The sequence below is a fragment of the Pteronotus mesoamericanus genome, unplaced genomic scaffold (assembly GCF_021234165.1).
Source record: "Pteronotus mesoamericanus isolate MK-2021 breed Mesoamerican mustached bat unplaced genomic scaffold, CSHL_Meso_final contig_26, whole genome shotgun sequence".
Lineage (NCBI taxonomy): Eukaryota > Metazoa > Chordata > Mammalia > Chiroptera > Mormoopidae > Pteronotus > Pteronotus mesoamericanus.
Window position 1 is genome coordinate 956,786 of NW_026555109.1, and position 27,778 is coordinate 984,563.

The 27,778-nt window shown below is 39.4% G+C and overlaps 1 protein-coding gene across 1 annotated transcript in view; it reads right to left on the bottom strand.

Moving 5' to 3' along the window:
• The window catches only part of SLC15A1 (solute carrier family 15 member 1), a 64,554-nt gene that overhangs the window by 11,882 nt on the left and 24,894 nt on the right, over positions 1-27,778 (bottom strand). Inside the window, exons 10-18 of the mRNA XM_054574319.1 lie at positions 26,379-26,461; positions 14,171-14,257; positions 13,516-13,605; positions 11,548-11,592; positions 11,362-11,394; positions 11,189-11,277; positions 10,017-10,098; positions 7,992-8,111; positions 6,533-6,679 (exon numbers count right to left, since the gene is read on the bottom strand). Of these exons, the coding sequence (XP_054430294.1) occupies positions 6,533-6,679; positions 7,992-8,111; positions 10,017-10,098; positions 11,189-11,277; positions 11,362-11,394; positions 11,548-11,592; positions 13,516-13,605; positions 14,171-14,257; positions 26,379-26,461 (776 nt within the window). The remainder of the gene's footprint in view (positions 1-6,532; positions 6,680-7,991; positions 8,112-10,016; positions 10,099-11,188; positions 11,278-11,361; positions 11,395-11,547; positions 11,593-13,515; positions 13,606-14,170; positions 14,258-26,378; positions 26,462-27,778) is intronic.

The following is a 27,778-nucleotide window of genomic DNA, read 5'->3' on the forward strand; positions in this document are numbered from 1 at the left end:
TGGGAAGAGTGACCCTCAGTTGACCAGCTGGAGGGTAGGCTCCACCAAAGAACCACCAAACAACAATAAAAACTCAATTACTTTCAGAGAGCCAACATATAATTCATAAAAGGCACCCAAAGACCAGCAAATTCAGGAGATCAAGGAAGCTGCACCACTGAATCTCACAGGTCTACTACCATATAAGTTCATACCACAAAGTCAGGAAGTCAAGACATATCACTTGAAAAAGCAGAAGCAAAAAGAAGAGTCTCACAAATAAAGAGAAGACAAAGAAACACCCTCCAATAGAAAGGAAGAGGGACTCCCCAGAAAGAGAACTAAATGAAGGAGAGGCAAGTAAACTCTCAGATATTGAGTTCAGAACAATGGTTCTAGGAGAATCAAGATGGCAAAGTACTGAATGGAAGTAACACTGACCTCCTCCCAGGACCAATCTGGAATTACAACTAAATTGTGGAGAAATCACCTGTAACAAACAACTGGACAATAGCAAGCCTTATAAGTTTGGACAGACAGAAAAATCAGCTTTAGCACAACCTAACTGGTAAGGAGCACAGTAGAGACTTGAGAGGGTAGGCAGGGCATCCACAGTGGCAGCACCAGAAGGATATTGAGATGGCCAGTTGAACCCCCTGAGAAGAGTGGGGTCTAAACTGTAAGTGGGGATCTCCAGCCTACAGCACCAGAGCCCAAAAAGTACACAAATAACCACAGGGTGGGAAAAGTGGCAGGGTTGCTCTCTGCCAGACAGGCAGCTGGAGATGCAAAGAGCCATTTAAAGGGCCAATGCATAAATTTTTATTTGCAGCCACTTACCCTGGTCACTGGCAAAGGCAGGAGCAGAGTGGGCAAGAGATGCCTGAGGAGAAAATGGGAAGGAGGCTTCTGGGGCAGAACTGAGAGAGTAGCTGGTGGGATCCCAGTGCTGACTCATCCCCCATGTGGCAGCAGCCATCTTGCTCAGGCAGACCACTCCCCTGTGTGACAGCAGCGTGAAAAAACACAATAACCACACCCCCAGGAGGGACCTGGCCCTGGCCCGGTGGTGCTAAAGCCTGACAGCTGAGTACAGAGTGGCAGCCACAGTTAGTAGATCCCTGGATAAAAGGAGTGCAGAATGATCTAGAGACACTTGAGGAGAGGCTGGAGAAGGAGGCTTTAGAAAGAGAATGGAGAGAGTAGTTGGTGGGATCCTGAAGCTGACTCATCCCCCATATGGCAACAGCCATCTGGCTCAGGCAGACCACGCCCCTAAGCAACACAACCATGAGAGGGCACAATAACCCCGCCACCAGGAGGGACTCTGCCCCTCCCTGTGGAGTCTAAGCCTGATGGCTGACTGCAGAGTTCTTAGATTAACAAGAGACGGAGACAGTCACAGTCAGTAGATTCCTGGAAATCTCAAACAGACTGCCTAAGGTCAGACACAGTCAACATCTGACATCATCAGAGGCAGATCCAGAAAGAAAAAAAAAAACCTAGCAGTCTCTACCCATAGAAGTTAACATCACAAAGTCAGGAAATCAAGACAGATCAAGTTAAGAAGCAGAGGCAAAAAAGAGGAATCTCACAAATAATGGGAAGACCAAGAAACATCCTCCAAACAAAGGGAAAGGAAGAATCCCCAGAAAGAGAACTAAGTGAAATAGAGGCAAGTAAACTATCACATACTGAGTTCAAAACAATGGTTCTAAGGAAGCTCAATGAGCTCAGTGAGCTCAGAGAGAATTACCAAAAACTACAGGGAAACTACAAGGAACTTACTGCAAACTATATCAGCATGAAAAGGGACATAAAAACGATCAACAAGAGGGAAGAGGAAATGAAGGATACAATTTCTGAATTGAAGAACACAGTAGAAGGAATCAAAAGCAGGCTTGAGGAAGCAGAGAATTGAATCAGCGAGCTGGAGGACAAGGTAGGAAAAAGCTCCCAGAAAGAGCAAGAAAATGAAAAAAGACTCAAAAAGAATGAAGTGGTGCTTAGGGAAACGCAGGACAACCTGAAACGTAATAATATCCATATAATAGGGATGCCAGAAGGAGAAGAAGAGGAGGAAAGGATGGTGAACCTGTTCGAAAAAGTAATGATGGAAAATTTCCCTTATTCATACAAGTCCAGGAAGCACAGAGGGTCCCATTCAAGAGGAACCCAATGAGGCCCACTCCAAGACACTTCATAATTAAAATGGCAAATATCAAAAACAGAGAGAGAACCTTAAAGGCAGCATGGGAGAAACAGGTGGAAACATACAAGGGAGCCCCAATATGACTAGCAGCTGACCTATCAAAGGAAACACTACAAGCCAGAAGGGAATGGCAAGAAATATTCCAATTAACGTAAAGTAAAGGCCTGCCAACAAGACTGCTCTACCCAGCAAGGCTCTCACTTAAAATGGAAGGTGAGCTATGGCTGGTGTGGCTCAGTGGACTGAGCGCCAGCCTGAGAAGCAAAAGGTCACCAGTTCGACTCCCAGACAGGGCACAGGCCTGGGTTGAGGGCCAGGTCCCCAGTAGGGGGCGCGCGAAAGACAACCACACATTGATGTTTCTCTCCCTCTCTTTCTCCTCCCTTCCTCTCTGTCTAAAAATAAATAAATAAAATCTTAAAAAACAACAACAACTGGAGAAACAACAACAAACAAGCCCAGAGCGAGTAGAAGGAAGGAAATAATCAAGATCAGAGCAGAACTGAATGACATAGAGACGAAAAGAACAATACAAAGGGATCCATAAATCCAGGAGCTGGTTCTTTGAGAAGATAAACAAAATTGACGAGCGTTTAAGCGGACTCATCAAGGAAAAAAGGGAGAGGACCCAAATAAATAATATCAGAAATGAAAGAGGAGAAATAACAACTGATACCACAGAAATACAAAAGATTCTAAGAAACTACTATGAACAGTTATATGCCAAGAAATTGGAAAACCCTGATGAGATGGACAAATTTCTAGAAAAGTATAATCTTCCAACAATGAAGGAGGAAGAAACAGAAAGCTTGAACAGATCAGTAACAGCTGGGGAAACTGAAGCAGTCATCAAGAAACTCCCGCCACACAAATGGCCTGGACCCGACCATTTTACAGGAGAATTTTACAAAATATTTAAGGAGGAACTAACCCCTGTCCTCCTCAGACTATGCCAAAAAGTCCAAGAAGACGGAAGCCTTTCAAACTCGTTCTATGAGGCCAGCATCATCCTAATCCCTAAACCAGATAAAGACCCTACAAAGAAAGAAAACTACAGGCCGATATCGCTGCTGAACTTAGATGCCAAAACCCTCAACAAAATATTGGCAAACCGCATCCAGCAATACATTAAAAAGATCATGCACCATGACCAAGCGGGATTCATCCCAGGGATGCAAGGATGGTTCAATATTCGCAAATCAATAAACGTAATACATCACATAAACAAAAGGAAGCACAAAAATCATATGATCATATTAATAGATGTGGAAAAAGCATTCGATAAGGTACAGCACTCACTTATGATACAAACACTCGGCTAAGTGGGAGTAGAGGGGGCATACCTCAACATAATAAAGTCCATATATGAAAAACCTATAGCCAACATCATACTCAACGGGCAAAAACTAAAAGCTTTCCCACGAAGATCGGGAACAAGGCAAGGATGTCCACTTTCACCACTTCTATTCAACATAATATTGGAAGTCCTAGCCACAGAGATCAGACAAGAAAAAGAGATAAAAGGCATCCAAACTGAAAATGAGGAAGTAAAACTGTCATTGTGTGCAGATCACCTGATAGTGTACATAGAAAACCCTATAGACTCCACCAAAAACCCACTTGACCTAATAAGTGAATTTGGCAAAACAGCAGGATACAGAGTCAATATTCAGAAATGAAAGGCATTTTTGGACACCAACAATGAAATATCAGAATCAGAACTCAGGGGAAAAAATCCCATTTGCTATAGCAACAGGAAAAATAAAGTACCTAGAAATAAACCTAACCAAGGAGGTAAAAGACCTGTACTCAGAAAAACGACACAAGAAAGAAATTAAGGAAGACACAAATAAATGGAAGCATATACTGTGTTCATGGATTAGAAGAATTAACTTCATCAAAATGTCCATACTACCCAAAGCAATTTATAGATTCAACACATATCCCTATTAAAATACCAGCGACATATTTCACAGATATAGAACAAACATTTCAAAAATTCATATAGAACTCTAAATGACCCCGAATAGCTGCGACAGTTTTGAGAAAGAAGAACAAAGTAGGAGGGATCACAATACCTGGCATCAAACTATATTACAAGGCCAGTGTAATCAAAAGAGTCTGGTACTGGCACAAGAACAGACCCATAGACCAGTGGAACAGAATAGAAAGCCCAGAAATAAGCCCATGTCTATATGGGCAACTAATATTTGGCAAAGGGGGCAGAAGCATAAAATGGAGTAATAGCAGCCTCTTCAACAAATGGTGTTGGGAGAGCTGGACGGCTACATGCAAAAAATTGAAATTGGGTCATCAGCGGACACCATACACAAAAATAAACTCCAGATGGATAAAAGACTTAAATATAAGTCGCAACACCGTAAAAGTCCTAGAGGAGAACATTGGCAGGAAACTCTCAGATATTCCACACAGCAATATTTTCATCGATATGTCCCCTAGAGCAAGGGACATAAAGGAAAGAATAAACAAATGGGACTACATCAAAAGAAGAAGCTCTGCGCGGCTGAAGAAAACATCGCAAAATGAAAAGGGAACATACCATATGGGAAAATATATTTGACAATGATACCTTGGACAAGGGTTGATCTCCAAAATATGTAAAGAACTCACATGACTCCCCTCCAGGAAGACAAACAACCCAATTTAAAAATGGGCAAAGGACCTGAACAGACACTTCTCCAAGGAGGACATACACAGGGCCCAGAGACAGATGAAAGGATGTTCATCATCACTAGCCATCAGAGAAATGCAAATTAAAACCACAATGAGATACCACTTCACACCGGTCAGAATGGCCATCATAAACAAATCAACAAACAGCAAGTGCTGGCGAGGCTGTGGAGAAACGGGAACCCTAGTCCACTGTTGGTGGGAATGCAGACTGGTGCAGCCACTGTGGAAAAGTAGAAAAGCTAAAAATGGAACTGCCTGTTGACCCAGCAATCCCACCGCGGGGATTATACCCTAAGAATCCCAAAACACCAATTCAAAAGAACCTAAGCACCCTAGTGTTCATAGCAGCACAATACACAACAGCTAAGTATTTGAAGCAACCTAAGTGCCCATCCATAAATGAGTGAATCAAAAAATTGTGGTACATTTATACAATGGACTACTACAGAGCAGAAAGAAAGAAGGAACTCCCACCCCTTGCGACAGCATGGATAGATCTGGAGCGCATCGTGCTAAGCGAAATAAGCCAGGTGGTGAAAGAAAAATACCATATGATCTCACCTATATCAACAAAACTAACAAGCAAGAAAAATTTAACCAGCAACATTGAGAGAAAAAACAAACCAACAGTAACCAGAGGGGACGAGGGAGGAGGGGTGCAGGGAAAAGAAGGGGAAGGGTCAAGGAACACGTATAAAGGACTCATGGACAAAGCAAAGTGAGGAAGGACTGAGGGTAGGAGGTGGGGGTGGGTGGGGCTGGGGAAAGTCGTGGCAGGAACATGGAGACAAATGTATTTGAGCAATAGGAAAATAAAATAATTTTAAAAAAGAAAGCATTGTTCAAGAAAAATACATTAGGTATCAATGGTAGAATTTTAGGTTCTGAGTTCTTAGTGGACAGAGATTTAGAGGGTTGGAAATCATGCCTGATATTGTACTTCTCTGATCACATCAAGGTGATACCCCATGTCACTCTGTCAGTCATTACATTTGGCACAGTTTGCTTTAAGTATTATATTGTGATGATTTGCAATGAGAGCTAATTTCTAACAAGTAGCGTATCATGAGCACACTCAGATTTCAGAATATGGTACCCATGGATTTTCCTTTCAGTTCAATCAGAATCCATTTCTGATGGGAGTCCTGGATCTCCCTCTTCTTCCAGTTGTCCCAGTTCCATCTTGCAGGTTTTTCAATTGCCTGAACCTTTCAGTATGGTCAAGGCCAGGAATTCCTCATTACAGAGGAGTAGGGATGGTGGGTCCTTCCATCTAATGCCTTCTTACAATCTTTTATTTATTTTTTATTGTTATTCAGGTACAATTGTCTCCATTTTTCTGCCACCACTTCCCCTGCCCCACCCACCCCCATCTCCCAGCCTCAATCTTACATCCCTTTGGCTTTGCCCATGGGTCCTTTATGCACATTCCTTGATCACACTTGCCCTTCTAATAAGAAAAAATTTTAATATTAATCCTTCCCGTCCACCAGTGAAACTTTTATTGGATGTCAAATGACTTATGTCCTTCAAGAAGGCTGAAATTGAGGCTACATATAGGTAAAAAAAAAAAGTCACACCACTAAAAGGCCATGTCTCTAATATCACATATATTAAAGAGTAAGCTATAAGTGTCCAGCTACTTACCACTTCGTAATGGTTTGCGGCCCACACTAGAAGGGTATGGCGATGGCCCTCCTCAAAGTTAGGAGTTACTGGCGTGACTAGTGATTCAGCAGAAGAAATGTTTATACTTGTCAGTTCAGTCACATCAAAAGTCCTAAACATATTTGTCTGTAACAGGGAAAGGAGTCATAGTTAACGCTGCAGAGTCTTGCTCTGGTCTGTTTCACTGAACTGTGTCATGGTATATTATTTGACATTGCCAGTGTATGTTCATATACATTGAAAAATGCCTTGGGGGAGCTGGCATTGGTTTGTCTTAGCCGCCCCTCACCCTGCCCCCAACCCTTAAGGACTCTGCCATGAGGTTTAGTACTATCGCAGGAAGTATAGTTTTATCAAGCATTTTTCTTTTGTTTTATGAAGATAAATGATATGGAAGTTATGTTTGTCATTGGGCAAAGAAAACCATCAGCCTTGGAGGTAATCAATACTGGGCTGCCCCAAGCATCGAGAGTCAAACTTTCTTTTTTCTTCAAGATTATTAGTTTGGCAAGATCTAAGGTAGTGGTTCTAAACCATGTCTAAACAGGAATGAGACCAGTTGAATCAAAATCTGTGGGGGCGGGGCCCAGGTATCAGAATTTTCAAAGCTTTCCAGGAGATTCCAATATGGACTCAAGATGGAGAATCTTTAATCCAGACGAATGACTGTGCACATCAGGATTTTACAACCTCGGCACTATTGACATATGGAGCCAGATCACTCCTTGTTGGGATGGGCTGCTGTGTGTTGGCATCCCTGGCATCAACATAAGAGATGCCAATAGCACTCCTAGATGTTACCACAAAAATGTCTCCAGAGATTGTCAGATGTCTCTTAACTACATGACATTTGGTTTCTAGGACCTGATGTCAGACTAAGGACACTAGGAGCCTAGTTTAGCCCCCTTGTGGGTCAAACAGGCATGTGAATTAGCTTGGGAACCAACCATTATTAGAAAAGTTAGAATACAAAAGGGAAGAAGTCCATCAAAAAGACACATTTTTGAAGAACTTTGTGAGTGCTGAGCTTCTTTTAATCAGATCTTTTAGGAGTTCTTATTGCAGAGAACAAGTTCCATAAACTTATCTCCCATTATATATTGCTCCTGGTGGAGGACCACTGACACATACTTTGATACTTAAATTGTGGGTCCATGCACCACCAGCAGCAACACCTAAAAGCTTTTTACAAACAGAGGTTAAAGAACTGCCAATTAAGAATCTGCATTTAAACAAGCTCCCCCAGGAACCCGTATGCACTTTAAAGTTTGATGTGCACTGGTCCAGAGTGAAACCAAAAGGAGATCAAAATACTGAGACATTTCACTTCTGGGTGAGTCTTGGAATTTGTACAAGGACCAAGAAGATCAGCTTCCACAAATTCTATTATACCTCAGATCAAACAATGGAAAAGAAAACTGCAGTTCCTTCTACTTGCCTGAGACATTTGGACAAGGTGCACCGTCTCTCCAGGAAAATATATAGTCATATTCTCATTTCCTATATTCAATACTTTAATTTGGACTTGGTTTCCTTTGGGGAAGACTGGAAGAGTTTTCTGAGCAAAATAAAACATAATTGGAAGTGAGGTCTTTAGTTTGTATGGAATATAACTTAACCATGGCACTGGAATCACTTTCCCTAGCCATGGAAAGCTGTGCTGGCTAAAGCATACCAAACACCTGTCCCCTTTCTCCTACCCCTGCCCCCGAAAATGTCTCACTTCATGGTACCCATAGAAAATGATGTTTGCACAGAACATGAAAGTAATCAGAAAGAGGCCATTCTTGCTCATACCTTGGACCTACCCATCTACCTCTAGGTCAAGGAATCCTAAGTTATAAAGCCTGATATCTGAGGGGTTAGAGTAACCATAGTTTAAATGAATGCTTATTTTGTGTGGCACCCGAGATGTGCTCTCCCAAGATGCCTCTCCTGTAACTCTGGAAGCACAGACTTCAGCCCTGGATTGGCGCTCTAAACAGCCTCTCACAAATGCTTTATGCCCTCCTGCCTCAGGGTTTCTGCCTTTTTCCTACCTGCTCTCTCTCAAATTCCAGTGTCGCTAAAGCAATCTATTTCTATTTTAGCCCCACAATTCATTTTCCACAAGGCTAGCTATGTTCAAGAGCAAGTGAGTACACCCATGATCATAGTAGCATTATTAATAACAGCCAAGAGATAAGACAAACCAAGTGTCCATCAATAGATGAATGGATAAACAAAAAGTGCTCTATCCACGTAACAGAATAGTATTCAGCCTTAAAAAGGAAGGGAATTCTAACACACGCTCCACATGTTTGAATCTTGAGAACATTATGCTCAATGAATTAAGCCAGTCACAGGCAAATACTGTATGATTTCACTTAATGCAGTACCTAGAATATTCAAATTCATAGGCACAGAAAGTAGAATGGTGGTTTCCAGGGGTTAGGGGTTGGGGAGGAGGAATGAGGAGTTCTTGTTGAATGGATATAGGGTTTCAGTTTGGGAAGATATAAAACACTCTGAAGATTAAATGTACAATAATGTGAATATACTTAACACTACTGAACTGTACACTTAGAAATGATTAAGATAGTAAATTTTGTTATGTATATTTTATCACAATTAAAAATTAAAAAAATAGAGTCCTTGCTACCGTGGCTCAGTGGATTGAGTGCCAGCCTGTGAATTGAAAGGTCACTGGTTCGATTCCCAGTCAGGGTACATGCCTGGGTTGCAAGCTTGGTCCTCAGTTGGGGGCGTGTGAGAGGCAACTGATAGATGTATCTCTCACACATTGATGTTTCTATCCTTCTCCCTCCCCTCCCCATTCTCTAAAAATAAGTCAATAAAACATTTTAAAAATTAAAAAATAGAAATTAAAAACTAGAGAAGAAATGAGAGAGAGAGAATGAAAATGACAGAGGGGGAGTAGGGGAGAGAGATCAGGTTTCTAGGACCTGATCTCAGACTAAGAGCATTAGGGCTTAGTTTAGCCCCATTGTGTGACCAATAGACATGGGAATTTGCTTGGGAACAAACCATTATAAGGAAAGTTAGAATACAAAAGGCAAGGCACACATCAGAAAGACAATTTATACAGTTTTGAAGTACTTTGTAAGTGCTGAACTTCTTTGAACTAGATCTTTTAGGAGTTCATAAAAGAACAAGTTCCATAAACTTCTCTCCCATTATAAAAAGTGCAATGGAAGCTCCTTATGTAACTGCTGTCTAGGTTTTCTCCTAATTAAGCATACCCATTTGACCCTGTTCCTGGCATCCTTTCCAGAGCTAAGAACCCTCAGACCACACTATCAGAAAGGGACTGTTTTGCCCCTTGGTACATTGACCATAGTTCCAGAGCTTAGTTTATCAATGATCATAGCCTCCTCTAATCCTTTTGGTCCTGGAGAAGGAAGGCTTCTGAACATCCGATCTGAGCCAAGAAAAGCCACTGGAGAATCAGAGGGCAACTCACATCAATTTCCAACTGCACAACTGCAGCTGCCACAAAAGCCATGGAAGCCAGGAACATTCCGACTGTCATCTTCTTCAAGGGGCTGACAGAACAAGCAAGAGAGTGAGTCCCAATCAGCTTCCAACAAACAAGCTAATGATAAATCCCTCAAAGAAGCTCCCCTCTCCTACAATCCCCCCCTAAAAAAACTAACTTCCTTCCCAAAACACATGAGACTGAAAGCATCTCTTCATCTGTTATTCATCACCAAGACTAGGGATGCTAAATGTAATACAGTTTCTCATTTGCCTTTTTATATTTCATTTCTAGAAATTATAATTCTGGTGATACTTGAGATTACAGTTAACATTTCTCTTACTTAGATAATAGAGGAAGAAGAAATTTTTCTCCACATTTCTAGGTTCTTTTTGCTGGTTTAATAATTAAATTGACATGAGATACAAGAGAAAGTAACCAAATTTAATTGCATACATATGTATGGGAACCCCACATATGTGAGAGGCTCAGACACACAAGGGAAAATGAGGTATATATGGCATCCTGAGTCAAGGAATGATATAAGATGCCTTGAGGCTTCAGAGAGGAAGAGCACAGTTTGCAAAATAAGAAAAGCAGATGTTCAGTAATTTAGATGTTTATCCTGCCATATAGATAAGTCATAAAAGGTTATTTCTGATACTGACCCCAAATTTAAATTCTTTAAGGGAGAGGTAACATTTTTTTGTAAGCCCATTGGGTTGGGATTGTTTTCAGCTCAAGACCCCCAGTTTAGATTCTTCTAGGTAGTTCAGAGAGGGTCAGAAGATTCTCCTGATCCCACAGGGTCTAGATTGCCTTCAGTTCAAAATACTCTATGGGCCAAAGTGGCACATCCTGGGGAAGCCTGTTCTGAACAAATTTCAATATATATAAGAGAGCCTTAATTAGAGGCTTTTACAGGCTGCTACAGATAGCCCTTTTGTTTTAAGGGCAAATTTTCAGAAACATCAGCACACAGACATCTAATTCAAATGCATTTCTTTAAAAGCCCCATTATATAGTTGGTGTTGTAGGAGGGGAGAAAGACTTGTTTCTACAGAGGCCTGGGAGCTGAGGGAGTGCAGCCTAGTTGCAAAGCCTTAGGACTTCTGGAGCCTCACCCCAACCCCATCCCCAACCTGCAGGTCACTTACGTGAAGTTGAAACCACATTTTGCAATCAGAGGATACACGACAGCATCTACAATGGGGACCATGACGACGATCAAGATGGCGTTGACAGTCTGCAGGTGAAGTGAAGATGAACTGTTACTGTTGTCTCATAGATGACTTTGATCTCTGAAAGCAACTTAAATATTTTCTCTTACCTGCATCTGATCTGGCTGAATTTCAATATGTCCCTAGAAATAGGGGGAAAAAGTCTCATTGATTAGTTCCCACAGATGATCATCTTGGGTGTTGAAAATTTCATGAAAGGGAAGGGGAAAGGAGGCAAAGGGACTAAAAGGAATAGTGATCAGGGGAGGTAAAATATCTTGATGTCTCAAACTTACAATTTTCCCACTCATTGTTGTTGCTTGTAGTGTCCACCTTGAGCCCTTAAAAAATGAATAAGTTTACTGCATCATTTGGGTTTTAAACATTTTACAAGTCATTGTTGAGTTCTCTTCCAAATCAGGAAGGAAGTCTGAAATGTTACAGGATTTACAATTTTTTTCAATATCAAGTTCGTCTTCCCGTTCCATTGTAATATTGGGTGAGAAACAACTTGCATTTCTGCTCTACAAGTTAACATGACATATAGTATCCCTGCCCCTCACAAGGAATCCACAAAGTACTACTCTGAGATAAAGCTTTCCTCAGGAAAAGCAAAAATGCATTTCTGAGGCTTGTTGGAAAGCAAGATGTAGCCTGCAAGATGAAAGTATCTTTACACCCTGAGGATATTCTATAGTTACTGGCATCATAGTGTCAAGAACATTATTATTGCTAAGAATCATTTTTGACAGGCTAGGCTGTCCTAGAATGTGATTCCATGAAGAGAATAACAAATTTAAATCTGGGCAGCTTCATTACATTCAACCTATTTTATAGGAAAAGATGACTTAGGACTGTACAAGTATATATGATTATTTCCATGGGGGACTAAAGGGGTAAATGTTTCAATATAATCTATCAACTCCACCAGGAGAACATCATAGAAAGACATGAAATACACCACTGCTTGAATTCTTTTTCTTTTTTAAAAATAGTTCATTTTTATTGTATATTTTTTACATTGCCATTAATTGTTAGAATTATTATTTTTAAAAGTTTTATTTATTTATTTTTTAGAGAAAGGAAGGGAAGGAGAGAGAAGGAGAAAACATTTATGTGTGAGTGCATTTCACGCACCCCCTGTTGGGAACCTAGCTTGCCACCCAAGCATGTGCCCTACACTGGGAATTGAACCAGTGACCCTTTGGTTCACAGGCTGGTGTGCAATCGACTACGCCACACCAGCTAGGGCTAGAATTCTGAATAAATGCCAGTCCCTGATTACTTTATGTATGTTCTCCATTTTGATCCTCACAGCCTTGCCATGGATTATTACCCTTTCAGAAGGGTTATGGGATTACCCAAGTCACACAGCTAAAAGGTGGTGAGTGTATTACTAGTGCAAGTCCAAATCAAATAACTGCTTTGTGTTCAACATGCAAAACTGCTTCCCTGGTCTTTAAAATGTTGTTCTAAATTCCATACTTACAAATAAGGAGATTAATGTGTACACTCAAATTTTTCCCAAGAGATGGTCTACCCTTACAATAATCCTTCCTGCACAATAAAATTATGCATGTTTGTAAAAATTTTTGAAACTCCAGTTTTTAAAAGGGATAATATCTTAGTACTTTGATTAGTAGACATCATACATTGAATTATCTAACCCTATGTTGAAAAATTCCTAGGAATGCATCTTATCACTGTGGGAGACAGAAGAGGTGACATGGCAATGATTTGGGTTCTAGCTCCCTGCTCTAATAAGAACAACTTTGCATCCCTGGATGGTACTCCTAAACCAAGCATCCCATTTTAGCTTGGAAGATACCAAGTCCCTGTCACTTTAAATATTCTGTGGATTCCATAAAAGGTAATATGTGCATTTGCCATGATGCCTCAATAGGAAAATCTCTTTCTTCTCAGTTTTTTGTTTAATTTTCTTTTTTAAATTATTTCTTTATTTTCAGTTTTGATTCAAAAGAGTCTTGGACGTGTTGATCAAATCTTTCCTAAGGCTCCTTGACCACATCTAAGTTCTCCATTGTTTTGCAAAAGAGATGTGGATAGAAGCATCTAGAGTTCTTCTTCTTCTCTTTTTTTTTAAAGAGAGAGATGCAATGTAATTAAATGATCAAATAAATAAATAAAAGAGAAGCTGGAAGAGAACCTTTTTAGAAGCTAGATACTAACTATGGCTTGCTACGTGGTAGTGACCAAAGGATGTTTGCTGCATGAAGATGTACAAAAACACAGTTACACATTACCTGCTGATCGAACAAGGCCCAGAACATAGGGAGTGGAATGTACAGGAACATCACCCTTGTAACCATCTTAATTTGAGAGATAAGCCGCTCCTGTATTGGAGTAGGGGAGGGACAAATCAGACCTGACTTGTGTTATAGTTAGCAGCAATGTTAGTTTCAATGTAGACTTATTTGCATCTAGAGACAACTTGGGTGGTGATTAACAGTTCTAAAAACCCTACCTCAGATTTCTTTCGAAAACCAAACTTCCTATGCTATTTAAAATATGAGTGAAAATGTCTGTTTAGGGGGTAAATTACCCAAATTTATATTTAAATTTCATTAAATGTAAATTCCACTACCACCATTTAACTCTTCTTTATTCAAACTAAAGTTATGTAATCACAATTACATATAATAATTGGTACATTGTACCAGATGAAAGTCTATGACAAGATATTATTGTTTCCAGATAAATTATATTCATTCTTTATCAAGTTCTTTTCAATATTAAAAAAATCACACTCCCAGAGTCTTACTTAATGTGATGATAAAGGTTCCAAACATACAGCTGATAATCTAGTCCATGAAGCCTTAACAATATGAATTGCAACTGTGGATGTTCACTTTCTAGAGGAAGGTCACTGGGACCACTGTAGCAATAATGATCACTTACATCATACTTCTCTTTGGCCCAGTCCAGCCAATGCTCCCTTTGGGGAAATTCCTTACTCCGGTGCCTAAACCTATTTTGGATGGCAAACTGAAGGAAGGAAGAAAAAGTAAGTTTCAAAATAGAACTGATTACTTTATCAGGGAAACACATTTCAATGAAACTTCTTTTAATGGAAAACTTGTGAGAGAAGCAAAATAGAAAATGGTATACACGAAAATATATATATATATATATGTTATATATATATATATGTGACAATGCTAAAATGCATGACATGCATTTACTTCTAATCTTTTACTAATTATGAATGTGTGAGATGAAGGTAAACAAAGTCATTCTGTTACTACTCTATTTTCCAGAGAATAGCACTGAATAGAAATATAATGTGATATTTATTTTTTCTGGTAGCCATATTAAAAAGCAAAAGGGAAATAGGTAAAATTAATTTTAAATACATTTTCTTAAACCCCGCAAACCCAAAACATGATCTTAATATATAAGCAATATTTTAAAAAATTCATAAAGAGTTTTACATTCTTTTTTTAAACCAAGCCTTTGAAATGCAGGGTATACTTTGCCCTTACAGCACATTTTAATTTAAATAATAAATTTTTATTGGAAATATTTGATCCATGTTTACATTTCATAAAATTTGTTTGTAGATTTATATACCTAAGTTGTTCCAAATATACTTTAAAGTTTTCCAATAACTGAACTAAGTATTGGTTTTTAAAGTCTAAAAGAACACATTATATAGAAATACATGTATAAGAAATTATGTATTTATGGAGTGAAAAAGATGGCAGAGGAGTGAATGGGAGTCACGCTGACCTCCTCCCAAGACCAAATTGGAATTGCGACTAAATAGTGGAGAAATCACCTGGAAAACAATGGAACGATAGAGGGAGAGGAACCTTGGAGCTGCGGACAGACAGTAGATTCAACTTTCACACATCCGAACGGGTGAGAAGTGCGGTGGAGGCTCGAGAGGGTGGGGTGGGCTGGGCACCCACGGGCACCAGCACCAGAGGGACATTGAAATGGCCAGCTGGATCCCCCTGAGAAGAACAGGATCTGAACCATAAACAGGGACTCCTAGACTACAGCAGCTGAAACTAGGAAAACTCACAAAGTGCAACCCCGAAAAGCTTAGGGGCACTGTCTGCCAGAGACAGGTGGCTGGAGATGCAAAGAAACATTTAAAGGGCCAATGCAAAAATTTTCAGTGGTAGCCACCTTCCTTGATCTTTGGGTAGAGGCAGCAGGAGAGTGGGCTGGTGCCTGAGGCAAGATTGGCGAGGAAAACTTTGTGAAGAGAACATAGATGGTCGCCAGTAGAGCGCCGGTCATAACTCACCTCACACTCTGCAGCTACCACCTCACCCAGGCATAAGAGAATCAATTAACTTGCCTTTTGCATGCTCCGCACACAGCTTGTGTGCATGTGGGCTAGGGGCTGAGTGCAGACTGGCTGGAAGAAATAGAAGATCCCTGGCCAAAGGGGACACACAGCTGCAGAGAGACCCTTGAGGAGGGACTGGAAACAGATGGGTTGGGGAAAGAACTGGAGGATTATTTGAGATCCCCAGAGCAGAATCCCTCCCCATTCCGTAGTCCCCATTTGCGGAGGTAGGACACGCCCCTAAAGAGGCACAAGTGGGCGCGGGAGCCAAAAGGCGCGCAATTACATCTGCAGAAATAGTGGATCCCTGGCCAAAGGGATCACAGAGCTGCCCAAAGCAGGAGTCAGACACAGACAGTAAATTCCTGGAAGTCTCAAACAAACGACCCAAGGTCAGATAGGGTCAACAACTGACATCATCAGAGGCAGACCCAGAAAGAAAAGTAAAGCAAAAATAAATAAATAAATAAAAAGACCCAACTACTACCATAGAAATTTAATTCACAAAGTCAGGAACTCTAGATGGAGCAATTGAAGCAGAAGCAAAAATGAATGAATGAATGAATAAAAATAATACACTCTAACAAAAATGGGAAGAAAAAAAGTTCCCCCCAAATAAGTGGAAAAGGGGAATCTCCACAGAGAGAGAGCTAAATGAAACAGAGGCAAGGGAACTATCAGATAATGAATTCAAAACAATGGCTCTAAGGAAGCTCAATGAGCTCAGCCAGCTCAAAGAGAACTATGAGAAACTGCAGAGAAACTATCAGGATCTTACAGCAAACTGTATCAGCCTGGAAAAGGACATAGAAACTATCAAGAAGACACAAGAGGATATGAAGAATACCATTTCTGAATTGAAGAACACAGTAGAAGGAATCCAAAGCAGGCTAGATGAAGCTGAGGATCAAATCAGTGAGATGGAGGATAAGGTAGGAAGAAGCTCCCAGAAAGAACAAGAAATGGAAAAAAGACTAAAAAAGAATGAAGAGGCATTTAGGGAAATGCAGGACAACCTGAAAAGCAATAATATCCGTATAATAGGGATACCAGAAGGAGAAGAAGAGGAGCAAGGGACAGGGAACCTCTCTGAAAAAGTCATGATGGAAAATTTCCCCAATCTGAGGAAAGAAAAGGTCTCATGGATCCAGGAGGCACAGAGGGCCCCATTCAAGAAGGACCCAAGGAGGCCCATGCCAAGACACATCATCATTAAAATGGCAAATATCAAAGACAAAGAAAGACTCCTCAAGGAAGCAAGGGAGAAACAGGGAGTAACATTCAAAGGAGCCCCTATATGGCTAGGAGCTGACTTCTCAACAGAAACACGACAAGCCAGAGGAAATGGCAACAAATATTCCAAGTAATGAAAAGCAAAGGCCTACAACCAAGGCTGCTCTACCCATCAAGGCTCTCAATTAAAATAGAAGGGGAAATAAGGAGTTTCCCAGACAAAAGAGGGCTGAAAGAATACATCTCTACCAAATCAGCACTACAAGATACGCTAAAGGGACTGGTTTAAGAAGATGAAGAAAAAGAGTGAGAAGAAAGGAACTCTGGTGCAAAGGAGGAAAAATGCATGAATACCTATCAATAATAACTTTAAATGTAAATGGATTTAATGCCCCAATCAAAAGACACAGGATGGCTGAATGGATAAGAAAACATGACCCACTCATATGCTGCCTACAAGAGACCCACCTCAGAGCAAAAGACCTACACAGATTGAAAGTAAAGGGATGGAAAAAAAATATTCCAAAAATGGGCAAGAGAAGAAGGCAGGGGTTGCAATACTTATATCAGAAAAAATTTCAAAACAAAGGCCATAAAAAGAGACCCAGAGGGACACTTTATAATACTTAAAGGAAGAATCTTTCAAGAAGACATAAACACTGTAAACTTATATACTCCCAACATAGGAGCACCCAAATATATAAGGAAAATCTTGGACAAATTCAAAAAAAGATATAGACAGCAACACACTAATAGTAGCAGATTTTAACACCCCACTGTCAAAAATGGACAGATCTTCCAAACAAAACATCAACAAGGATATTGTGGAGCTGAATGATGTACTGAATCAAATAGACTTAACTGACATATATAGAACCTTACATCCCAAAGAAGCAAAATGCACATTCTTTTCAAATGCTCATGGAAGTTTTTCAAAGAGAGACCATATAATAGGACACAAAGAAAGACTCAGCAAATTCAGGAAATTGAAATAATACCAAGCTTTTTCTCAGACCACAATGGCTTGAGGCTGGAAATCAACCTCAAAGAGAAACTTCAAAAACTTGTGAACTCATGGAGACTGAACAGTAGACTATTAAACAATGAATGGGTCAATAATGAGATAAGAGAAGAAACCAAAAAATTTCTGGAAACAAATGAAAATGAACATACATCAGGCCAAAACCTATGGGATACAGCAAAGACAGTCCTGAGAGGGAAGTTCATAGCAATACGGGCTTACCTAAAAAAGATAGAAACACTTCAAATAAAAGACCTAACACTACAACTTCAAGAACTGCAGAAACAACAACAAATAAATCCCAGAGCAAGTAGACAGAAGGAAATAATCAAGATTAGAGCAGAACTGAATGACATAGAGATGAAAAGAACAATTCAAAGGATCAACCAATCCAGAAGCTTGTTCTTTGAAAAGATAAATAAAATCGACAAGCCTTTAAGCAGTCTCATCAAGGACAAAAGGGAGAGGACTCAAATAAATAATATCAGAAATGAAAGAGGAGAAATAACAACTGATACCACAGAAATACAAATGATCATCAGAAACTATTATGAACAATTATATGCCAAGAAATTGGAAAACCTTGATGAGATGGACAAATTTCTAGAAAAGTATAATCTTCTAACAATGAAGGAGGAAGAAACAGAAAGCTTGAACAGATCAGTAACAGCTGGGGAAACTGAAGCAGTCATCAAGAAACTCCCGCCACACAAATGGCCTGGACCCGACTGTTTCCCAAGAGAATTTTACAAAATATTTAAGGAGGAGCTAACCCCTGTCCTCCTCAGAGAATGCCAAAAAATCCAAGAAGACGGAAGACTCCCAGACTCGTTTTATGAGGTCAGCATCACCCTAATCCCAAAACCAGATAAAGACCCTACAAAGAAAGAAAAGTACAGGCCAATTTCGCTGATGAACTTAGATGCCAAAACCCTCAACAAAATATTGGCAAACCACATCCAGCAATACATTAAAAAGGTTATCCACCATGATCAAGTGGGATTCATCCCAGGGATGCAGGGATGTTTCAATATACGCAAATAAATAAACGTAATACATCACATAAATAAAAGAAAAGACAAAAACCACATGATCATCTCGATAGATGCAGAAAATGCATTCGATAAGGTACCACACCTATGTATGATCAAAACACTCAGCAAAATGGGAATAAATGGGGCATTCCTCAACGTAATTAAGGCCATATATGAAGTACCTGCAGCCAACATCATATTCAACAGGCAAAAACTAAAAGCTTTCCCACTAAGATCGGGAACACAGCAAGGATGTCCGCTTTCACCACTTCTATTCAACATGGTATTGGAAGTCCTAGCCACAGTGGTCAGACAAGAAAAAGAAATAAAAGGCATCCAAACAGGAAAGGAGGAAGTAAAATTATCATTGTCTGCAGATGACATGATAGTGTACATAGAAAACCCTGTAGACTCCACCAAAAACTACTCAACCTAATAAGTGAATTTGGCAAAACAGCAGGGTACAAAGTCAATATTCAGAAATCAAAGGCATATTTGTACACCAGCAATGAAATAGAAGAAGAAATCAGAAAAAAAATACCATTCAATATAGCAACAAGAACAATAAAGTACCTAGGGATAAATTTAACCAAGGAAGTAAAATACCTGTATGAAGAAAACCATGCAGCGTTGAAGAAAGTAATTAAGGAAGACACAAATAAATGGAAGCATATACTGTGCTCATGGATGGGAAGAATTAATATCATCGAAATGTCCATACCACCCAAAGCAATTTATAGATTCAACGCGATCCCTATTAAGATACCAATGACGTATTTCACAGATATAGAACAGACATTTCAAAAATTTATATGGAACCATAAATAACCCCAAATAGTCGCAGCAATTTTGAGAAAGAAAAACAAAGTAGGAGGGATCACAATACTGGACATCAAACTATACTACAAAGACATCATACTCAAAACAATCTGGTACTGGCACAAGAACAGACCCATAGACAAGTGGAACAGAATAAAAAGCCCAGATAAGCCCAGGTCTATATGGGAAATATTTGGCAAAGGGGACAGAAGCATAAAATGGAGTAATATCAGCCTCTTCAACAAATGGTGTTGGGAGACCTGGACATCTACTTGCAAAAAATTGAAATTGGATCATCAGCTGACACCATACACAAAAATAAACTCCAGATGGATAAAAGACTTAAATATAAGTCGCAACACCGTAAAAGTCCTAGAGGAGAACATTGGCAGGAAACTCTCAGATATATTATGCAGCAATTTTTTCACCAATATGTCCCCTAGAGCAAGGGATATAAAGGAAAGAATAAACAAGTGGGACATCATCAAAATAAGAAGCTTCTGCACAGCTAAAGAAAACATCAGCAAAATGAAAAGGGGCCAACCCTATGGGAAAATATATTCGCTAATCATACATCAGATAGAGGTTTGATCTCCAAGATATATAAAGAACTCACTCGACTACACCCCAAGAAGACCAATGATCCAAGCAAAAAATGTGCAAAGGACCTGGGCAGATGTTTTTCCAAGGAAGAGATACAGAGGGCCCAGAGACATTTGAAAGGATGCTCAGCATCACTAGCCATCAGAGAAATGCAGATCAAAACCACCATGAGGTACCATCTCACACCGGTCAGAATGGCCATCATAAACAGATCAACAAACAGCAGGTGCTGGCGAGGTTGTGGAGGAAAGGGAACCCTAGTACACTGTTGGTGGGAATGCAGACTGGTGCAGCCATTGTGGAAAGCAGTGTGGAATTTCCTCAAAAAGCTGAAAATGGAACTGCCTTTTCACCCAGTGATTCCCCTGCTGGGACTATACCCTAAGAATACCAAACGCAAATTCAAAAGAACTTATGCACCCCAATGTTCATAGCAGCACAATTTACAATAGCCAAGTGTTGGTAGCAACCTAAATGCCCATCAGTAGATGATTGGATCAAAAAAGTGTGGTATATTTACACAACAGTATACAACGCAGCAGAAGGAAAAAAAGAATTACTAAACTTCTTGACAGCATGGATGGAACTCGAGAGCATTATGCTAAGTGAAATAAGCCAGGGGGCGAAAGATAAATACCATATGATCTCATCTATAAGCGGAACCTAACCAACAATACAAAGATGCATGGAAAATAACACCAGTGACACTGAAAGGAAAAGAAACCAACAGAGACAAGAGGGAAGGAGGAAGGGGTGGGCAGAGGAAAAGGAAGAGAAGGGGAAAGTCAAGGAACATTTAGCAAAGACTCATGGACAAAACCAAAGTGGGGAAGGATTGAGGGAGGGAGACAAGGGAGGGTGCAAGGGAAAGTGGTGAGGGGGAAGGCAGAGACAAATGTATTTGGAAAAATAAATTAATTTTAAAAATTGCATAATTTAATTTAAGTGAAATCCAATTAAAAACTCTGTTCCCCAGTTGAACTTGCTGCATTTCAAATGTTTAATTGCCACATGTGGCTAATAGCTACCATATCAGATAGTGAAGGTCTATAATAAATGAATTATAGCTACACAAAGGACAGTGAGAACCCACTACACAGAAATGGATGTATAAAAAAAATAAAGGGGGAGGAACAAAGATGGTGGAGGAGTGAGTCGAAGACACACTGACCTCTTCCCAGGACCAACCTGGAATTACAACTAAATTGGGGAGAAATCACCTGGAACAAACAACTGAACAATGGCGAGAAAGGAGCCTTGTAACCTTGGAGACAGAAGAATCGGCTTTAGTGCAATCTAACTGGTAAGGAGTGTGGTACAGACTTGAGAAGGTGGGCGGGGCGCCCAAAGGTGGCAGCACCAGAAGGATATTGAAATGGCCAGTTGGACCCCCTGAGAAGAGAGGGGTCTAAACCAAAAGCGGGGATCTCTAGCTCACAGCACAAGAGCTCAAAAAGTACACAGAAAACAGCCAGCTGTGAAATGCGGCAGGGTTGTTCTCTGCCAGAGACAGGCGGCTGGAGCTGCAAAGAACTGTTAAAGGGCCAACACATAAATTTTCATTTGCAGCCTCTTACCCTAGTCTCCAACAAAGCTGGGGACAGAATGGGCTAGAGATGCCTGAGGAGAGACGGGGAAGGAGTCTTTGGGGAGAGAACTGAGAGAGTAGCCAGCGGGATCTCAGTTCTGACTCATCCCCCATGCGGCAGCAGCCATCTTGCTCAGGCAGAGACCACTCCCCCTGAGCGGCACTAGTGTCAAAGAACCCAATAGCCCCACCCCCAGTTGGGATTCCACCCCGCCCTCTGCTGTCTAAGCTGCCTGCTGAGCGCAGAGTGGCAGCCACAGACAGCAGATCTCTGGCTAAAGGGGGCGCTGAGAGGTCTGGTGACATTTGAGAGGCTGGGGACAGAGGCTTTGGGGAGAGAATGGAGAGAGTAGCCAGTGGGATCCCAATGCAGACTCCTCCCCCATACGACAGCAGTGTGAGAGGACCCAATAACCCTGCCCACAGGAGGTACTCTGCCCTGCCCTGAGCTGTCTAAGGCAGCCTTCTGAGTGCAGAGTGACTAAATTAACAGCTGGAGGAGACAGCCACAAACAGTAGATTCCTGGAAGTCTCGACAGACTGCCTAAGGTCAGGGAGGGACAACATCTGACATATTCAGAGGCAGATCCAGAGAGTAAAAACAGCTGTCTCCTACCATAGAAGTTCACACCACAAAGTCAGGAAATCAGGACAGATCAACTTAAGAATCAGAAGCAAAAGAGAAGAATCTCACAAATAATGGGAATACAAAGAAATACCTCCCCAACTGAAGGGAAAGGAGGAATCCCCAGAAAGAGAACTAAATGAAATAGAGGCAAGTCAACTATCAGATATTGAGCTCCAAACAATGATTCTAAGGAAGCTTAATGAACTCAGTGAGCTCGGAAAGAATTACCAGAAACTACAGGGAAACTACAAAGAACTTACTGCAAACTATATCAGCATGAAAAATGACATAGAAAATATTAACAAGAGGCAAGAGGAAATGAAGGATACAATTTCTGAATTGAAGAACACAGTAGAAGGAATCAAAAGCAGGCTAGATGAAGCTGAGGACTAAATCAGCGAGCTGGATGACAAGGTAGAAAAAAAACTCCCAGAAAGAGCAAGGAAATGAAAAAAGACTCAAAAAGAATGAAGAGGCATTTAGGGAAATGCAGGGCAACCTGAAATGTAATAATATCTGTATAATAGGGATACCAGAAGGAGAAGAGGAAGGGATAGGGAACCTGTTTGAAAAAGTAATGATGGAAAATTTCCCTAATTGGAGGAGAGAAAATGTCACGCAAGTTCAGGAAGTACAGAAGGTCCCATTCAAGAGGAACCCAGGGAGGCCAACTGCAAGACACATCATCATTAAAATGACAAATATCAAAGACAAACAGAGAATCCTAAAGCAAGCAAGGGAGAAAGAGGTAGTAACATATAAGGGAGCTCCAATACAGCTAGCAGCTGACTTCTCAACAGAAACACTGCAAGCCAGAAGGAATGGCGAGAAATATTCCAAGTATTGAAAAGCAAAGGTCTGCAACCAGGACTGCTCTACCCAGCAAGGCTCTCAATTAAAATGGAAGGTGAAATAAGAAGTTTCCCAGACAAAAGAAGGGTAAAAGAGTATACCTCCACCAAACCAGCACTGCAAAATATGCTAAAGGGACTGCTTTAAGGTGAAGAAAATGTTTCTATGAATACCTAGTTTGTTTCACAATTGCCAATGCTTGATATTACCAATATTTTTAATACTCATTAATCTGATTGTGACAATGATGTTATTTTAATCGTTCTTTACTATTTGTTGAAACTAAACCTGTTTTAGCATATTTCTTGCCTATTTCTATTTTTTTTTTAAAAAAAGCTTTCAATGACCTTTTGGTATTCTTTATCCATTTATTGATTAAAGGTTTGTAGAACTTTTTTCCCTAAAAGATAAAAACAAAAGCAAAAACAAAATAAAACCTATTAACCATGTTTTAGATGTGTTACACATACTTTTCTATTCCTTGTCCTTTAACTTTTATATATATATATTACTATATAGTTAAATATTTAATATAGTCATATTGTCAATATTTACAGCTTCTGGGTTTGAATATTTTACTTTAGGTCATAAAAATATTAGTTCTATTTTCTTCTAAAACTCCTTAGATTCTACATATTGATTTTTAACTCACCAGAATATTTCTTGTATAATGTGTGAAATAGGGCTCTATATTTGTTTCATTTCAAGTAATAGTGGTCCATGCACCTTATTTGTTGAATAAGCCTTATTTTACCCATTGATTTAAAATATTAACTTAATCATATATTATATTGTTAGATATATACGTTTGTCTCTAGAATGCTCATTATATTTCATTGATCTACTTGGTTATTTCTTTGCTGGCGTCATGTTGGCTTAATTGCTGAGACGTTATAATGGTTTAAAAATTTTTAAATATTTTATAATTAACTTTGACATTTAAAAAATAAATAAAAACAATCTGCATTTAAAAAAAAAAGAAAGAGAGAGAGATGGAATTCCTACCTTTCCTACCTTTTGCGACAACATGGATGGAACTGGAGAATATTAAGCTAAGTGAAATAAGCCAGTTGATGAAAGACAAATACCATATGATCTCACCTGTAAGTGGACTCTATTCAGCAAAATAAACTAACGAACAAAATAAACCACAGGCACGGAAAACATGGTGCAGACTGAAAGTGACCAGAGGGGATGAGGAAAGAGGACAATAGTGGAAAGAAGGGGAAGGGACTAGACAAAGAATATTTATGAATGACCCATGGACATGGACAAGAGTGGGAATTTACTGTGGGAGTGGGGGCTAGGGTGGGATGGGTGAGGGAGGTAAAGGGGGAAAAATTGAGACAACTGTAGTAGAATAAACATGATTTAGAAATTTAAAAAAATAAAAGTAAAAGTTATAGTCAAACATGTTTTAAAATATGGTAACACTGATTAGAAAAATATAACTAAGTAACACTGACCCACCTGTCATAAAATTAGGGTTTTCTAAGATTCCTTATTAATAAGAGGCTCTTAGGAAAAGTGAAGCACATTTATAACTATGTAGCAGCAAGGGAAGGAGTTGGTGGGGCTGGTTGGGAACATGCATATGACTAGAAGGCAATAATGAATTCGAAGTTGTGGGCTGATTTTGGATGCCGGGCAATATAGTTCTCAAGGCTCTAAAGAGCTTGAAGTGGTTCTTTTGGCGTTTGAACTAAGTTGTCAATTACTAGGGAAGGAAGGACATGGAGAGATCATTGGTAAGATCCCCTCCTAGCTTGGAAAAACATTTGTGAAGGGAATTGATTTAATCACTGTTAAAGTACAAAAGGAAAAAAAAATAGCTGAAAGGGAAGATAATGTTTTTGATCCTGAAAGGACACATTTATTTCATGAAGTACAGTGCACGTGTGTAATTTAATGCGATAAAGCCAGGCAAAGGGAATGTAAGTGACTTAACATTACTTTAAGTCTGCCTTCACATCCCCAAAATAATCCACACACTTTTTTTTACAAATAGGCGACACTTTTTCCCCTGATTATACAATGTATACATATTCACTAAAAAATGGGAGGAAATAGGGGGAAAAGTTATTTGACTCCATTATTTAAAGATTCCTACGTTCACCACTTATTTCCTGACTTTAAATGTCCTGTATGTACATACGCCATGTAGATGTATATAGAGGAATTCATATTCTGCATGTTTCTGTCACCAGATAGTCTTTGAAGACAAGACTTCTCATGGCTGCATAAAACGGCATAGATGTGCTGTATAAGTTAGGTGTTATTCTCCTGTTATCCGCAATTTGGAGGACTTAAAGTTTTGCTGCTGTAAATATTTGTTTTGTGTTGTTGTTTTGGTAGTTTTAAATATTATATTGATAATCTTAGAATATGAATTTGCGTTCATTCATAAAAGTTACTTTTTTAGTCTGATTCCTGAAAGTAGGATTGGTTAACTGACATTTTTAGTGCCTCAGACTCCCAATGTGCAGCAAACCATGCCTCCTCATTTTTTGTTTCTCTGCTTCCCCACAAAGGGCAGGCTTTGTTTACCATTGTGATAGGTGAAGAGTCACTTTGATTTGATTTTCTTCGACTACTGATATTATAAATTCAAGAGTCATTGCCATCCCTCCCTTTTTTGAGTTCTGTTGTGTCCTTTCCCATGTGGTGAGTTTTATAAGAAACATCAATTTATCAAACAAAATACAGGGGTGGGCAAGAGTGGGTTTACAGTTGTGAGTATGCAAAACACAGTTTATTCTTGTAATGTTATTTATTTATTAAACATTGTATTATTTATTTATATTATTTGTCTTGTTATTATTGTTATTATTTCATATCCTTATTTGTGATATACCTTTTAGGTAATGATGGTGGGTAATTTAACTTACTTTTGCCCACCCTTGTAGTAAAGAACATTAATAAAATGTTTAAAGGAAAGTCAACACATCATTGAATTTGAATTTGATGGAAGTGGAAGGTTCTGGGTTGACTAAGGGTGCCATTGAGAGAGAGATGCTGAGATACTTACACCAATGCACTTGACTACTTTATCCATGATGTTACCCTGCGGCTGGAACTTCTTGTACATTCTACTGCCAATGACAAATACAACTGGACAGGGCAAAAGAAAATGTTAACAAGGTGTTGTCAGAACTACCTGTAACCTAGAAGATGTGCTTTTATTTGAGTTATAACCTTGTTTTAGATATACTAGGATTACTCATAGAATGGGTTTACCTACCTATCTCTCAGTTTAGAAAATGCTTTTGATTCTAACAATCACAGGAGCTTCTGAGTAATGTTATATTTGTGTTCTCACATATAAACAATGAGGTCTACTACTATCTACTTCCCAGAACTTGGAGCAGCTCAAAGACACTTAATATGGCTATTTAGGCAAGAGTTCTATCACTGTGTAAAGGGAGAAAAAAGGAATAAGTGTGTTCACATAACAGATTAATGTATTACTCTGTAAAGACTAAAACCAGCTTTATTTTTCCAGTTGCAATGACAGGAGAAAGGTCTTTTTTTTTAATTTTCAGAAAAAAATAGGAACTAATCTTTTGGAACTTTTATTTAATCAAATGTGATAAAATTTATTCTGTGGTCATGGTCCAGAAACACAGCTACTGTTTTACACAAGAAAAAGCACTTACACAGGGAGGTAATTCTTCCATGACCTCTATTAGGAAAGACATTTTGTTTAAAAAAAAAAAAACCTTAGGAAAAAAACATGTCTAGAAGAAACTCTAAAAACACAATCTCTGTACCAGAATTTCTGATTATCCAATACTAGAATTCAAAAATTTTAAAACACCAATGAATTGTCTGAATTAGATTTTTTCCCCCTCAATTAAGAGAGGGCTTGAGATTTTGATAGGTGTTAATTCTCAAGCCTATCTCCAAGCTGAAGAAAGGGGAGTTTACTTTTATTTTTTACCCAATGTCAATTGTCCTCAATCCAGACATGGATGGTGCCCAATAAATCGAGTGTACATTTTTTCCTAACTAACATTTTAATCTTTAAGCTTCTGATTAACTAATTCAAGCATAAGATTGCTGCACATAGAAACTTTTGAATTGGTGTTGATATATAGGATTTGGCCTGTTCCCAATTCCTCCATAAGAAAAAGCATAATCTTTGACATAAGAAGGACTCATACCTAATGCCAGCTTAATACAGTGTCCAGCCTAAAACAACATTTTTGAAATTATCTTTATCTCCATTTCTATTTTTTTCTTTTAGATTTTATTTATTTTTAGAGAGGGGAAGGGAGATAGAAAGAAAGAGGGAAACATTGGTGTGCAAGAGATACATTGATCAGTTGCTTCTTGCATGCCCTCAGCTGGGGCCTGGCCCACAACGCAGGCATGTGTTCTGACTGGAAATCGAACCAGCGACCCTTTGGTTTGCAGGCTGGCACTCAG